The 15,870-nt window shown below is 61.9% G+C and overlaps 2 protein-coding genes across 40 annotated transcripts in view; both read left to right on the top strand.

Annotated features, from left to right (window-relative positions):
- LOC132217152 (malonyl-CoA decarboxylase, mitochondrial) overlaps positions 1 to 6,136 on the top strand; it is a 56,755-nt gene extending 50,619 nt beyond the window's left edge. For all 11 annotated transcript variants that reach the window (XM_059667248.1, XM_059667249.1, XM_059667246.1 and 8 more), the window contains 4 exons: positions 448 to 584; positions 1,463 to 1,654; positions 2,302 to 2,393; positions 4,871 to 6,136. In XM_059667248.1, coding sequence (XP_059523231.1) covers positions 448 to 584; positions 1,463 to 1,654; positions 2,302 to 2,393; positions 4,871 to 5,819 — 1,370 coding nt within the window. In that variant the 3' untranslated portion in view covers positions 5,820 to 6,136. The remainder of the gene's footprint in view (positions 1 to 447; positions 585 to 1,462; positions 1,655 to 2,301; positions 2,394 to 4,870) is intronic.
- Positions 6,137 to 7,260: 1,124 nt separating this feature from the next.
- The window catches only part of NECAB2 (N-terminal EF-hand calcium binding protein 2), a 31,426-nt gene continuing 22,816 nt past the window's right edge, over positions 7,261 to 15,870 (top strand). For 24 of the 29 annotated variants that reach the window (XR_009448861.1, XR_009448862.1, XR_009448864.1 and 21 more), the window contains exons 1-3: positions 7,261 to 7,580; positions 9,979 to 10,003; positions 15,020 to 15,128. Coding sequence is in view for 24 of the 29 variants with exons in the window: in XM_059667222.1 (XP_059523205.1) it covers positions 7,344 to 7,580; positions 9,979 to 10,003; positions 15,020 to 15,128 (371 nt within the window). In the remaining 5 variants the exon portion in view is untranslated. Of the gene's footprint in view, positions 7,581 to 9,978; positions 10,004 to 12,871; positions 13,192 to 14,550; positions 14,587 to 15,019; positions 15,129 to 15,870 lie in introns of those variants that run through there. The other 5 variants (XM_059667235.1, XM_059667234.1, XM_059667226.1 and 2 more) reach the window with 5 other exon arrangements.

Genomic DNA, 15,870 nt, shown 5'->3' with positions numbered 1-15,870 from the left:
GGCCACAGGCAAGTTCATTAGCATCTCTGGGCCCCAGCTTCCTTCAGTATAAAAGGAGGAAAAGAGTAGCATGTACCTCGCTGAGTCATTGGGAGAGCTCAGTGGAAGAATGCAGGCACTTCGGGGACTTGGTACAGCAGCAGCAGCATCTGTCAGTATATCATTATTTTATTATTAAAATCCCTTAACACAAAGCCTGGCACACAGTAAGCGGCCATGACCACTTTATTGTTACTTAAGTAGCACTGCTCCTAACAGCACTACTATCGGCACCTAGTAGGCTCTCAACAATTGCTATTACTTGTTACTGTCAGTGTGCACGGTGCCTGGCACATGACAAGGGCTTAATAAATGTGTCATTTTTATGAATGAAGAGTGATTCAGTGAACAAGGCAGATCGAGACGAAAGCCGGAGGCAGCAGTGACCTTCCATCCCTCTCTCCCCAGGCAATGGTCCCTCCGGCATCTGCTTGTCCTACCTGCTCTCCGGCTACACCCCCTACGTGAAGCCGGATGCCGTCCACCCACATCCCCTGCTGCAGAGGAAGCTCTCCGAGGCCCCGGGGGTCTCCCTCCTGGACCAGGTGGGCTAGAGCGGGGTGGGGGTGAAGGGTGGGGGAGTGGGGGGGGACACACCCCTCTGGGGAAGCTCTCCCAGCTTTCCCAGGGCAAACACCAAAGTAAGCATTTGTTAGACACAAGCCCAAACCCTGAACGTGAGAGGCCACAAAATCAGCCGTGGAAACTGAAAGAGAAACCAGGGCTATCCTTCGAGACCCACAAATGCCACATCAGCTGTCTCCGCCCCTAGGCCACTGGGCCTAAACTGGGGGCGTTTTTGCGCCCCAGCGGACGCTGGGCAATACCTGTAGACAATGCCAGTTGTCACAGCTGGAGGGATGCTACCCCTGGCTTAGAGGCTGGAGGCCAGGGATGCTGTTAAACATCCCACAACGCACAGGGCAGCGCCCACTCTAACGCGTGATCCAGCCCCAGTGCCAGGAGTGCAGGCTGAGAAACCTGCCCCAGGCTTCCCACTTCTCCTGCCTGCTGCCCAGCGGGGCTTACAGAGCCCCCTCCTGGCTCCTTGCCTTTCCTGGAGGCCACACATTACCACCCCCTTCCCCCCCCCCCCTTCAGGCAGCATCCATCCTCCAGGTCACCTGCCACTCGAGCTGGTGGATAGGGAAGTAAGCTGATGGTTGGTGTAGATCAGCCTTTTTCAAAGCTCTTTCTCACAACAGGACGCTGGCTCCTCAGTATGATGTGCAGAGAAAGTGTTCCTACTCATGCACATCTGAGAGACATAGGCAAAGGGCAGCTGCAGGACTGACTCGTCAGACCCCTTAACGTGCCCTGGAGAGGCAGCATGCCCCAGCTTCCCCGGCCACCCTGAGGCGAGGGTGGGAATGCAGAGCCGGCCCTTCCCCGGGTGGCCCTGACCCGTGCCTCTCCCTTCCAGGACCTGGATTACCTGTCTGAGGGCCTCGAAGGCCGGTGCCAGAGCCCTGTGGCCCTGCTCTTTGACGCCCTCCTGCGCCCAGACACAGACTTTGGGGGGAACGCGGAGTCCGTCCTCACCTGGAAGCTCCAGAGGGAGCGAGCCGTCCCCCACGTGGTCCTGGGCCGGAACCTGCCTGGGGGAGCCTGGCATGTAAGTGGGACCGGGAAGGTGCAAGGTGATTTGGGGCGAATCTACCGAGGTCTTGGGGGGACTCCCTCCCTAAGTCAGGGTCAGGGCTCTTCCATTTCCCAGCTTTCCTATTAGCTTCCCCCTCCCCCGCTTCCCCCTCCTCCCCCTCCCCTCTCCCCCTCCTCCCTTTCCCCCCTCCCCCTCTTCCCCCTCTTCCCCCTCCTCCCCCTCCTCCCCCTCCCCCTCCTCCCCTCCCCCTCCCCCTCCTCCCCTCCCCCTCCCCCTCCTCCCCTTCCCCCTCCTCCTTCCCCTCCTCCCCCCTCCTCCTCCTCCCCTTCCTCCCCCCCTCCCCCTCCTCCCTCTCTCCCTCCTCCCTCTCCCCCCTCCTCCTCCTCCCCCTCCTCCCCCCTCCTCCTCCTCCTCCTCCCCCTCCCCCTCCTCCCCCTCCCCCTCCTCCCCCTCCCCCTCCTCCCTCTCTCCCTCCTCCCTCTCCCCCTCCCCCTCCTCTCCCTCCTTCCCCTCCTCCCCCTCCCCTCCCCCTCCTCCTCCCCCTCCTCCCTCCTCCTCTCCCACTTCCCTTTCCCAGTGAGCTCAGGCCTCATGTCCTCCAGCCCAAGTGGGCTGGGGGCTAGCAGAGGTCTGGACCAAAGGACCCTTTTCCCACACAGTCCATTGAAGGCTCCATGGTGACCCTGAGCCAAGGCCAGTGGATGGGGCTCCCGGACCTGGAAGTCAAGGACTGGATGCGCAGGAAGCGCAGGTGAGGCAGCCCCGGAAGGCCATGTGGGCAGGGAGACCCAGGCCCGCCCCCCACACCAGCCCAGGAGCCTGAGCTAAAGGGGCTCCAAGGATCCTCTCGTCTGCCCTCCTCTTCCTCCAGGCGCTTGGGGGGAGACCGAGGCGCCGATGGGAAGGGACTTGTGTAGGATCCACAGGCCGCGGTCTGCAGCGCTGGGTTCACCCCGGGCCTCCTTGTCCAGTGCTCCCTCCCCCTCTCCCATGACCCCCTGACTTGGCCTTCCTATAGCATCCCAGTCTCCAAGGAGACAGCCTCCCTTGCTCCCACGCCCTGCCCCCACCCTCCCCAATCCTCAGGCCTCTCTGCTGCCCCTCCCACAATTCTGAGCCTGGCCTGGAACAATCTCCTTGCTTCTAGGTCAGCTAAAAGGCTGCACTCCTTTGTTTATTACTAGAGGCCGGTGCATGTATTCATGCACTGGTGGGGCCCCTCGGCCTGGCCAGCAATCGAGGCTGTTTGGGGTGGGCCGACGAGGGGCTGGGGGTGGGGGTGGGGCCACGGGAGGTTGGCTGTGGGAGCGCACTGACCATGAGAGGGGCAGCTCCTGCATTGAGTGTCTGCCCCCTGGTGGTCAGTGCACATGAGAGCAAGCAGTCTGCCAGTTGTTTGGTCATTTGGTCATTCTGTCCCTTAGGCTTTTACATATATATAATTATTTTTTTAATGCTCTTGTATTAGAAGCACAGCCACCCTACAGAAAACTGAAAACAGAAAGGAACAACAAGTCGCCCAACCCCATACTTCTGTCCGTTGCTGCCACATCTCGGCGTATTTTCCTCCCATCTTGTTTCCTCTCCTAAAGCCCAGACTCACACCTCTGACCGCCCTGGGGAAAGTTAAATCACTGAGTAAATGCATTCCTAGGGCGGGAGGCATAGGGCTGCCCAGCGGTCCAGGCAGAGGATCCCCGCTGTGAGGTGTCTGCCTGCTCTCCTCCACCCTCAGGGCTGTGACAGGGCACACGTCACTCCCACCCAGCAGGCACCCAGCCTTCCAGGATTCATCTGCTAGGAAAACATCTAGCACACAGTGATGTTTTAACAGACAGGAACTTAAATTTCACTTGTAGGCATTGCCTTTCATAGCCCACTTTCAAAATTTAACATTGTGTGATAGCATCTCACGTGGCGATCACAGCCCTTGCAGCCATCCTTTTACATGGCCACGTAATATTCCCCAGGGAGTGGAAGCATCTACGTGCAGGCCCTTGTGCTTAGATGGCTGAGCCAAAAAAAGCAGGCAGATGCCCTCCCTGCCCTCAGGGCTGCCCCATTCCTAAGCCACTGACCAGTCATGGAGCTTTCATTCCTTCGAATGTGCCATCTCTATAAGGAACACCGAGGTAACATCATCTGAGGACAGTGCTTTGAACCGGAGAAAGGGAGTAAATCCCAGAGTTCCAGTTTTAGTAGCGACTGGGAGGTGGGTGGCTGGAGTGGCCTTGGGGGATGTGCTGGCTGTCACTCGGGACTCCTGCTGAGTGAGTTCCTCTCTCACAGAGTCCACAGGTGGGGAAGGTGACCCCCTGAGGGCTCGCAGGTAGAAACAGGGAGGCGCTGAGAGGAGCCACAGCTCCACACCAGCCACACTGGCCTGCGGCCTTGCCCCAGAGGAGGTGGTGACAGTGATGATGGTGGCGATAATAATTAGTCCCCGCTGGGGACTAGGCCAAGTGCTTTATATGGTTATCTTTTAAGTCAACTTGTTTACTGAAGTATATATGCGTATAGAAACGTGCACAACCCACATGTGTACACATGTGTACAGGCGGACGGAATTTCCCAGTGGACACACCTGCGTCCAGCCACTCATTCTCAGGAAATAGATCCCTTCTCCCCAGAACCCCCTCAGACCCCTCCCAATACCCCCTAGCTCCCCGCCTCGAGGCAACCACTGTGTTGACCTGTAACTCCACAGATTAGTTGCGGCTGTTTCTGACCTTTATAAAAATGGACTCCTACCACACGTGTGTTTGGTATTACTTCGTCCTTAGCGGTAATAACAGCGGCCGACCCTCATGTGGCCCTTACTGCCTGTCAGGTTCTCTTCTAAGCTCTTCGTTTGTATCATCATGTGATCCTCTCAACAATGGCACGAAATAGGTGCTGTCGCCATGGTCACCCTCATTTTGCAATGAGGAAACTGAGGCAGAGAGTTTGAGGAAGTAGCTCAACAGTGGCAGGTCAGGGTACGGACCCAGGCCATCTGCCTTGAGAGGCCACACTCAGCCCCACCCTAATAAGATGCTCTATCGGCTCCATTTTACAGAGGAGGCGACTGAGGCTCCAGAGAGACTAAGCCCCTTGGCCAAGCCTTAAGGCTGGAGGGTGGCACAGCCGTAGTCGGCTCCAGGGCCTGATGCCAGCCCTGTCCCACCTGATCGAGCCCCGACCCCAGGGCCCTCTCTGTCACTCACCCTTCCGTGTCCTTCCCCCCAGAGGTCTCCGTAACAGCCGCGCCACAGCCGGGGACATCGCTCACTACTACAGGGACTACGTGAACAAGAAGGGTCTGGGCCAGAGCTTTGTGTCCGGCGCCGTGGTCACGGCTGTGGAGTGGGGGATCCCCGAGCCCAGTGGTTCTGGGGCCCGAGACCCCAGCGCCCTCTTCCAGGTGAGCGGCTTCCTGACCACAGAGGACCAGAGCCAGCAGCCCTTCTCCCTGTGGGCCCACAACGTGGTCCTGGCCACAGGCACGTCGGACAGTCCGGCCCGGCTGGGCATCCCCGGGGAGACCCTGCCCTTCGTCCACCATGAGCTGTCGGCCCTGGAGGTGGCCATCAGGGCGGGCACAGTGACCCCAGATTCGGACCCGGTCCTCATCATCGGCGCGGGGCTGTCGGCGGCCGACGCGGTGCTCTACGCGCGCCACTACAACATCCCCGTGATCCACGCCTTCCGCCGGACCGTGGACGACCCGGGCCTGGTCTTCAACCAGCTGCCCAAGATGCTGTACCCGGAGTACCACAAGGTGCACCAGATGATGCGCGAGCAGTCCATCCTGTCGCCCAGCCCCTACGAGGGCTACCGCAGCCTCCCCGAGCACCAGCTGCTGCTCTTCAAGGAGGACCGCCAGGCGCTGTTCCAGGACCCCCAGGGCCTCCGCAAGGTCTTCGGCCTCTCCCTGGTGCTGGTCCTCATCGGCTCCCACCCCGACCTCTCCTTCCTCCCGGGGGCAGGCGCCCCCCTCGCCGTGGACCCTGACCAGCCTCTGAGCGCCAAGAGGAACCCCATCGACGTGGAGCCCTTCACCTACCAGAGCACACAGCAGGAGGGCCTGTACGCCGTGGGGCCGCTGGCCGGGGACAACTTCGTGCGGTTTGTGCAGGGCGGGGCCCTGGCCGTGGCCAGCTCCCTGCTGAGAAAGGAGGCCAGGAAACCGCCTTAGCCCTCGGCCGGGCATCCTCACACCCAGGCCCTAAAGAGGAGGGGAGATCACCACAGCCCTGCCGGACACAGACGCCCCGTGAGAGAAGGGGCCTCTCCCGGCAGGAGACAGGAGTAGCCATGAGCTCACGCAACAGGCTCCTCAGTTGAAGAGTGGGGAACCCAGGCTACAGACTCAGACCAGAGCTCAGGGCCGGAACTACGGCCCAGACCTGCAACTTGGGGTGAAAGGTGTCAGTGTGAGCGGGGACCATCGGGGTCTGACTCCAGACTCGCTCCTTCCAAAATCAGGTCCCAAATAAAACCAGCACCTGCCTCCACTCATGGGTCTGAGACGTCTGTGCTTGGGGAAGAGTGTGGTGCCCAGGAGCCTGCTCTAAGCTGGGGCAAGCACAGGGCCCTGTGGGAGGAGGCCCTTGCACTGGGGGTTGGGGGACAAGGGACGGTGCCCCGAGTGTGGCAGATGTGACGGCAGTGTGTTAGAGAGGGGAGGGGAGGTGTGTGTGAGGAATGGGGCGCAGCCCATGGTTGCCCTTCAGTCAGTCCCTCGTGCTCACCGTGCCTCCTTCACCTGCCACAGGGCCTTTGCACAGGCAGGCCTCCAGCCCACTTTCTCCTCCTTTCTTGAACCCTCCCTCCTCTTTCCACTCCCTCAGCATGAGAATCACCTCCTCTTGGAAGCACTTTCTGACACAAACCCCTCCATGGGCACCAGGGAAATTACCAGCTCACGGTCCAAGGTCCCACCACTTCCTAGCAGTTCCGTTTTAATGGTTCATTGATTGGTGGACTCTGTCCCGCGTCTGTCTGCCCAGCCCGCTGTAAGCTCCAGGAGGCCAAGACTCCCGTCCCTTTTGCCCATTGTTGGGACCCAGGGCCTAGCACGTAGCTTTGGAATGAGGGGAAGAGGGTGTTCCGGGAAAAGACTGGTTCTGGGAGGAGAGGTCTGCGGGAGCCTCATGCCCCCAGGAGGGAAGGGGGTGCCCCTGAAGTGGCAGTGGCGGTGGAAGCCCAGGGAGTGGGCGCCGAGTCCGGCAGCTGGAGCCAGCAGAGGGCGCTCGGGTCTCGTCGGACACCACGCTCCGGCCCCTGCGGCGGCGCCCAGAGGAGCGAGTAGGGGGACATGGGGGGGGGGGCGGGGTGCAGCGGGAGACTTTGGGGGGGAGAAACCCCCGCACCCAGACCCGCACCAAACCCGCGACTGCTGGGCAGCCCCCTCCCTGGCCGGGCCGGGGTTCAGCACCCCCGCGGGCAGCCCTCTGCCGCCGCGCCCGGCCGCTGGGAGTGGGGGGTGGACACAGGGCACGTGGCTCGGGGTCCGGGCGGAGCGCACGCCCGTCCCCGCCCGGTCCCCCGGCGCCGGCCCGTCCCCGCGCTGGCCGCGGCCGCGGGGGCAGAGGGAGGGAGGGCGGGCGGGCGGTGCGGGCGGCGGCGGAGCCGGGGAGGGGGTCGCGCGGGGGCGGGCCGCGGCGGGAAGGTGGGGGTCGGCGGGCTTCCGGGCGGCGGCGGCGGCGGGCGCGGCGCGATGTGCGAGCGGGCGGCGCGCCTGTGCAGGGCCGGCGCGCACAGGCTGCTCCGGGAGCCGCCGCCGCAGGGCCGGGCGCTGGGCGGGCTGCTGCGCTGGGTGGGCGCCAGGATGGGGGAACCCCGGGTGCCGCTGGTCCCCGACGCCCCCGACGCCCTTGTCGTGGACCCCGCCGTGGACCCCGGCCCCTGCCCGGGCCCCGCCTCGCCGCGCGGGGGCACCGCTGTCATCCTGGACGTGAGTACGCGCGGGCCGGGACCCCGAGCCCTATCCTTCCACGGGGAGACCCCCAACGCCGCCCTTCGTCGCCGCCGGGACCCGCGGGCCCCCCTCTTCCTTAAACAGGGAACCCCCTGCCCATCCCCCTCGGCAGCGCAGAGCAGGTACCGGCCCTTCTGCGTCCCAGAGCGCGCGCCCCCAGCCCCTCCACATTCCCATCGTCTCCATCCAGGTCCAGGCTCATCCCTCCACCTGGACGCACCCCCTCCCTCAGCTTCTAGGGATTCCCACCTTCTCAGAGCCGGATCCTGGAGCCCCCTCGACCTGACCACCATCCCCCTACTTTGTCTTGGCCCAATCCCCATCTTTTCCCAGCCCGAACATCATCCTTCACCCCCCTTCCTTCCCAGGACGGGAGCCCCTGACCGCCCCAACCCCCTCCTGCTCTCCAGCCTGGTCCCTGCGTGGGTGGCTACTTTCCTGAGACCACCGGTCTCTTCCTCGCCAGACCCTGAGCCCCTATCAGCCTGCCACCCGCTCTTTGCAAGCAAAGCCCACTCCCCATCGCTGTCTTCGCTTCTCCTTTCCAGAGAGTTGGAACCACCCCCAGGAGCCCTGTCCGGACCTTTCTGAGCTCCATCACCACCCCCATGCCGCTCTGAGTCCCCTCTGTCCATTCCTCCCCCTCCCCCGAAACCCCTCCCCCATCCTCTCTGGAACCCAAACTGCCTTCCTAGGGGAAGCCTGCTCCCGCCTCCCACTCCCCAAATGGGAGGGAGATTCTGTAGGGTGGGTGGCAGGGGATGGGGAGGTGGGGTGCCAGGTGGAGGTGGAGGGGCTTCCTCCCCACTCCCCACCCTGTACCCCAGAGACAGACAGCACCGCAATGGGGAGTGCATGTCCCAGCCAGGGCCCCTGGAAGCGCGGGCGGGTGTTCTGGGAGGGGTGTGTGTGTGTGTATGTGTGTGTGTGTGTGTGTGTGTGTGTGTGCTTGTGCACGTGAGCACGAGTGGATTTTCTCTCTCCTTTCCTGGAACCCACAGCTGGCTCTGGGCAGAGAAGGCCGGGCAGGGCGGGGAGGGTGGAGCTTTGCTGGGAGTGCTTGGGGTCCTGGTGCTGGTGCCCCCAAACACACTCACACATGCACAGCCCGACACACCCCGGACCCTCTCTCAAGACCCCAGCAGAGTTGGCAGCTGAAAGCCCTGGGCCCGCCCTGCAGGGAAGGGGGGGGCGCAGACCCTGGGTGCAGACCCCTCCCATTCTCTCCTCTAACAGTCCAGGGGGTGGGCTCCAGGGTCCTGGAGTACTGCCTGCGGGCTCTGGGCCTCCGTGTCCTCATCTGTGAAATGGGGTGATGAGCAGATGGGGGGGCTCCGTGCTCGTGCAGACTCTGGAGCCACAGCAGGTGGTCATGTGGTTCAGTAACACCCAGGCCCTCGGCCGGCACCTGAGGGTGGAACCCAGCCTCGGAGCAGGAGTGTGGGCCCTGGGCTGAGGCTTTGAGGGGCGCCAGAGAGTGCTCCCCTTCCTGCCCAGGACCCTGGCATCGGGGTTCAGTTAAGGAAGGGGCTGATCTCCTGAGCTGCTGTGTCAGTGTGTCACAGCCTCGGGTGGATAATGGATGCCGCCCCATGGCCTGCAGGGGCCTCTGTCCTTTATCTCCGGGACGCACCAGGTGGGTGGTTGAGGTGCTGATCTACCTCTCCCTCCTTCCATCAGCAGGGCTACTGCCCCGAAATGCCAGGAGGAGGAGTTATCTGGTCTCCAAGCTCAGGCTGGGGGTGGGGGTGGGGGTGTGGGCTGGCCCCTCCTCTTTCCTACCTGAGGCGGCAGCTGGTTTCCTGAGCTCCTGTCAACCTGCTTCTACTCGCTCCCTTGCCCAAAGGCCCCTCCTGCCTGTGGCTGGTCCAGTGGCCAAGCCTGGAGGTTCCTTTAGCAGAGGCCTCTGTTCAGACTTAACCCAACCTCCCTGGAGCGCCCTGAGGCTGCAAGGCCTGTGGCTGTGTCCTCGGGACACAAATTCGGGGTGTGCAACTCAGGGTGCGACAGTGGGTGAAGCCCCATGGACCGGTGGCGCTGGGAGTGCACCCCCAAGCATGTGGAGAGTGTGAGCCAGAGTGTCCACACGCGTGTGCATGTGTCTGTCAGCGTGGCTGTGGGCAGGCTGGCGGCACAGAGGGAGCGTGGGCGGCTGCTTCCGCTAGGGTGGCTGGGAGGGCCTCTGCCTGTAACATCCCTCCCTCTCCCACCCTGGATCCCAGCCGGCGGGTCTCCTCCCTGGGGAGGGAGAAAGTGGGGGCTCAGTTTCCCAGGGCACCTGCGGGGGGAGGGGACATCTGTTCCAGCTCTGGAGCCGCTGGAGGGCACCTGCTCTCTGCCTAGGGCTGACTCAACCCGTCTCTCTTCCCTGCAGATTTTCCGCCGCGCGGACAAAAATGGTGAGTTTCCCTCCCGTGCTGCCCCTGAATGAGGACCTGGCTCTTTCCGTCCTGACGCCTCAAGGGAAAGGACCAGGGGTGGGGAGTGGGCCACCTTGAACCTAAAGGTCTCTGAAATCTGAAGGCCAAGTCCTGGTCCTGCTCTGTGCCTCAGTTTCCCCTCTGTACAACGGGACTCCCTAGTTCCTACACAGCGGGGATGCCATGAGGATTCTGTGAAGGGATGTCTTAGGCCAGGGTGTCCTGCCCATGGTAAATGCTTGGTGTGCTTTAACCCTTACACAGCTGGGCTGGGCCACGCTGTAAGGAAGCCCCCAGCCTCTCTCTCTCTAAACCAGTGGTTCTCAACCTGTGGGTCGCGACCCCTTTGGCAGTCGAACGACCCTTTCACAGGGGTCGCCTAAGACCATCCTGCATATCAGATATTCACATTACAATTCATAACAGTAGCAACGTTACAGTTCTGGAGTAGCAACGAAAATAATTTTATGGTTGGGTCACAACATGAGGAACTGTATTTAAAGGGCCAGAAGGTTGAGAACCACTGCTCTAGGCCCTTCACAGGCCGGGGCACACTTCCTCCTCACGGCTGCCTGGTGCGGTGGGTGCTGCATCCCGTGTTCTATCAGTGCTGTCGTGGCTCAGAGAGGTTAAGTGACTTGCCCAGGGTAGCCCAGCCTCTCCGACAGTGTGAGCAGCACATTGCTTTGCCATAGAACGCCTGGCGCTCCCCTCCTGATCGCTGGGTAGGCTCCCACCTGTGTGAGGATAACCACATCCCCCAAGGCCCGAACCTCGCAGGTGTGGCAAAGAGCCGGACAACTTCCTATAAATACTGCCGTCATTATTCTCCGGCCCACAGCGACTCTACATGGCTGTACCAAGGCACAGTCCCTCTCCAGGCCTCAGTTTTCCCGTCTGTAATGTGGGGTGATAACACTTACCTGTCTACTTGCCTAGGCTATTGGGAAAATACAGGGTGGTGTGGGGATAGGTGTTTTAGGGAAAATTAAGCAGTGCTCAGTGTTTGCTCATTTATTGAAACAAGCTGATTGAGGGCCAAGGTCTCTGCTGGGGGAAGTGGGAACAGATGTGCCTGCCCCTCAGGGCCCCGAGCATCAGTCCCAGCCCCTCTCCGTCATAGGCTGGAGTTCAAGGCCGCAGCTCTAGCCTGGGTCCCAGCACCCCCTTTCTCCCTGCCCCTGTGAGTTGACCTGTCCCCCCCCCCCCCCCGTGGTGTTGGGGATGGAACCTGAGGCCTTAGGGAGCGGGTGGGAGGAGGTGGTGCGCAGGCCTGGCTGGAAGTCAGTGCCTGGGGTCTCCACCCCTTGACCCCATCCCTGGGAGTGATGGCCCCTCCCGGGCCTCTTGGACCAAAGGACCATCAGAGCAATTGCATCTGGAGCAAGGAGCAAGGAAACAGATGGGGGGCTTCGGTGGGGCTCAGGAAATGACGGTGGCATCGTGGCCTGAACAGTGTTAGAGATTAGAGGAGGGGGTTAGAGGCTTGTCCCTGTCGTGGGCCTGGCGCCCAGCACACAGTAGGTGCTTGGTAAGTGCCTGTGGATTTAGGTGATGGGCCTGGGGTGTAGCAGTGTGTCTGGCTGTGGTCTCCCAGTGGATGTGGGATTGTCCGTGCGTCCGTGCGTGGTGGGTGGCACCCTGGTCTCCAGGCACAGTTGGGCTTTCCTCGCCATTACTTGTTCCCAGTCAGAGGCCGTGGTTCCGCCCCTGAGCACAGCTGTGGGCTCTCAACTTCTCTCCTGCGGGCCCGTACAGGCCCCGCCTGCTGCTCCCCTTGGGGCGTGGGGGTGTCACCAGGGTCAGGGTGTGTGGGATGCGGAGCCTGGGGGAGTGGGGCGGGGCCCCTCCTCTCTCACAGAGACTGCCCGGGTGCAAGCCCTGGCTCAGCCACTTCCCAGCTTTGTAACTTCAGGCCAGCCCCCAAACTCTCTGGCCTCAGGCTCCCCATCTGTAGTGGGGGTGATGAAACTAGCCCGCAGCGCAGAGGGCTGCCCCGGAGGAAGCAGCGAGCCCTGAACAGCTGGGGAGCGTCGCGCGCCGTGGAAATGGCCTTGGTTTGTCCACAGGTGTTGGGTTCCTGCCTGTGCTGCACAGGTGCCCGCTGCGGGGCAGGCCCTCCGGGCACCGAGCTTTCATGGACCTCCTCCTTTGGTCTTCACTCTGCTCCTAGTGGCACAGGAAGCACCGTACCCCTTGCCGCAGCTGACAGTAGCACGGCTTGGCGAGGGCAAGTGACAGACTGCAGGTCCTCACTTGAGGCGGGTGGGGGGCGGCAGATGGGTTCGGGCTCAGTTTGAAAACGTGTGGGCAGGGGACGGGCGCGGTGTGCACGTAGGGTGAGTGTGGGTGTAGACCAGAGACACACAAAGGCTCGTGCGCACACTTGTTGATCACAGGCGCACGCGGCCCTCCCCTGGCACCCAGCCGAATAAGATGCCGGGGGCGGAAGATGGAGTGTAGGCTCAGGCTGAGGCTGGGAGGGATGGGCCCTCGGATCACAGGAGCACGGGCCAGCCGTCCTGGCCCTGAGGACAGAGATCTTCACAGAGATCTTCACAGAGATGGAGACGGCAGGGCTCCAAGGGGCGGCCTGGGGGTGGAGCCCAGAGGGCAGGCGCAGGTGCCAGCGCGTCTCTGCAGGGATGCAGACTCCTGGCATTTGAAAGGTCACTGACTAGAGGCTGAGCTCCTGCTAATTGGGAGAGACACCTGCCAATGCCCGCTGGGCGGGGGTGCCAGGCCGCTGGTCTAATGGGCGGGGGCCTGGTGGGAGGGTGCTTCCCTCATTGGCTGATCTGGTTCCTGAGGGCGGTGGTGGGGCCTTCAAGATAAATGTCAGCTGGGAGCCTTTGTGCTCAGGAGGCCTGGGCCCCCCTGCCGCTCTCCGAAGTGCAGACAACAGGGCACCTGACAGGCAGGAGCGGGTGAGGCAGGGAGACCCCCGGCTGTGCCCACGCAGACACCACGAAGCAATCCCAGCTCCCTTCCACTGAGTCCGGACTTGGCCTCAGCGTGTCCAGGCCGCCCTGTGGCTGGAGCTCTTGCCACAAGACCCTGCCCCACGTTGGGTGAGAGCGTGGCCTCAGGAGCCAGATGGCCTGGGTTCGAGCCCCAGCTGTGGGGTCTGGACAAGCCCCTTAACGGCTCTGTGCCTCGGTTTACAGGTCTGTGAAATGGGGGTGACGGTGCTACCGTGCCATGGGGTGTGGTGAGGACTGAATGAGTGACTACGCAGTAAGAGCCCATGTGTCTGCCCTGATTCTGTGCTGTGGTTCCTGGCGTGATCACCAGTCTTGCCAAATGGGTCGGGGAACGTCTCCTCTTGCCCAGATGACAAAGACCCGCAGCTTAGAGTTTATTTCACAGCTGGTATCGTGCGTGGCTGGGTTCTGGGCCTTCTGAGCGGGAGTGTTGGGGGGACTCTTAGGTTTTGAAAGTTACAAACTCATCCTCCCTCTTGGACACTGAGCCCTGAGCCTGGATGGCGGAGGCATTGGGACCCCGCCCTCACCCCCAGGCTCCGAGCGCTCACAGCTCACAGTTAGTCCTTACTCTCTCCTGAGCTTGATGACGGGGAGGGAAGTGAGGACAAGTGTGAGGGTCTCCCTCTCCCCAGCTCGTCCTTTAGCCCTATGTTGAGCCCACACAGAGCTGCTGGGAGCAGAGACGGGCACTCCGGCGCCTTTAAGATGTAAGAACAACTTCGCTCGGGGCTCACGTAGGCCAGCTGTGCCCTGCACGAGGGCCACTGCCTAAGGAATCAGGAGCCTCAGACCCAGCCTGCATCCATCACAACCCTGTGCCCTGACGCTGGGCAAGGCCCTCACCCCAACCAGGAAAGGGCATCTCTTCCTAGTCCACCCAGAGGTGCCAGGTGGGCTCGCTGGGCTTTGAGGCAGCCTGGCTGGACGCCATGGGGGGGGGGTCTGCATGGGGGCTGGAGGCTGGGACGTGCCGTGGGCCTGCCGTCCTGCCTGACCGCCACTGCCGCCCACAGGCATGGCTCCTTTAAGAAGAGCAGGCTCATTGAGGGGCTGCTGGCTGCAGGGGTGGAGAGCAGCTTTCCGTTCTCTCAGCAGGTGTGCGGGGTGGGAGGAGCCGAGGGGGAAACTGAGGGCTGTTTCTCCTGGAGTCACAGGTCTGCTGTGAGCCCCTCCTCAGCAGCCCCTCTGCCCTCAGCTCAGAGAGCTTCCCTGCCAGATGCTGTGCCAGGGGGCCGTGGGTGAGAGCAGAGGTGAGAGGGACGGAAGGGCGTGGGCGGCAGGTGGCATGCCTCAGCGGTGGTGCCCCTTATAGAGCCCCACGCCCTCCACATCCCAGCTCCCGGCCCCAGGGCGGGCGGGCGGGCCAGCGCTGGGCCCAGGCCAGGCACCTCCTTTCCTCGTGGTTTGGCATCTTTAAGGCGGCATCTGTGGCACCGAGAGAACTCCGTGCCAACTGTTGGCAACCGTCACACATCAGCCTTTTCAAAGGTTTGGGCTGAAGCTTGCCGAGTGGATGGGGCACAGGACGAGGGGTCTTTCCTCTCCCCAATCAGGATGTGGGTGCTGGCGCTGGAGGTAATTTAAATGGGGGGATATCATCTGGGTGCCTGGACGGGAGAGAGAGAGGCCAGCAGACTGCCCGCCCTCGGCCCCTCTTGCAGGTGTGGTAGGTGTGGAGCGGCTGTGAACAGTGCCGGCCCAGGTGGTCAGGCGGGTCGATGCGAGGCGATTGCCTGGCGGGCAGGTGCTGGCTGTTGGTTGCATTCCTGCAGCGTGAGTCCCGCAGACGAGCTGCCGCTTGTGTGTGTTGGTTTGAGGATTATCTCCAATAGGTGTGGGTCTCTGGTTCGGGAATTGGCTGCGTGAGTCAGTCAGTCGTTCCCCGCGAACTGGCGTGCGCTGGCCGCTTGGGATTCGCCGACGGGACTGCTCTGTTGGTTTGGGAATTGTCTGGATTTGGGGACGTCCTGTCGCTCAGACGCCAGCTGCTCTCCTCCCCCCTTTGCAGACGATGGGAAGCTGTCCTTGGAGGAGTTCCAGCTCTTCTTTGCAGATGGCGTCCTCAACGAGACGGAACTGGAGGGTCTCTTCCACACCATCGACTCCGACAACACCAAGTGAGCGGGGCCCGGGGTCCCCGCGCTGGAGCCGGCGCCGTGGGCTGGGAGGAGGCCCTTCCTTCTGCCCGGCGCCCGCCTCCACTGCCCACCCTGCAGTCCCCGAACTCCGTCGTCCTCCGAAGTCAGCGGCCCCCTTGGCAGGCTGGTCTTTTCTGGCACCTGTGGCTAAGCGGAGAGAGACCCTAGATTTTGCAGAAATCACACTGGAGGGTGAAGGGAAGTTGGCGGCTCTGTCACCTTCTGCTAATTCAGCCCAGTTCTGCCCGGACCCTGGTGCTTCTTTCCTGACCCAACACCAACGCTGCCATCTTGTTCTCACCGGCTCCCGTCCGAAACCAAACTCTAACCAGATGCTCATCCTAACTCTGTTTCTTTATTTCATTATTAATTTTTAATATATTTTTATTGATTTCAGAGAGGAAGGGAGAGGGGGAGAGAGAGATAGAAATATGAGAGAAACATCATCGATCAGCTGCCTCCTGCACGGCCCCTACTGGGGATCAAGCCCACAACCCGGGCATGTGCCCTTGGCCAGAATTGAACCTGGGACCCTTCAGTCTGCAGGCCGATGCTCTATCCACTGAGCCAAACCGGCTGGGGCCTCACTTTATTTCTTTTAGTTATAGTTTACTTTCAGTATTAGTTTGCATAGGTTTCAGGTGTACAGCGTAGTGGTTAGGAAAGCATATACTTTACAAAGTGTTCACCCCAACATTTCCAGTACCCAGCTGGCACCGTG

This window comes from Myotis daubentonii, chromosome 15 (assembly GCF_963259705.1).
Source record: "Myotis daubentonii chromosome 15, mMyoDau2.1, whole genome shotgun sequence".
Taxonomy (NCBI): domain Eukaryota; kingdom Metazoa; phylum Chordata; class Mammalia; order Chiroptera; family Vespertilionidae; genus Myotis; species Myotis daubentonii.
The sequence above is the reverse complement of the archived record's forward strand: the minus strand, read 5'-3'. Positions and strand labels throughout refer to the sequence as shown.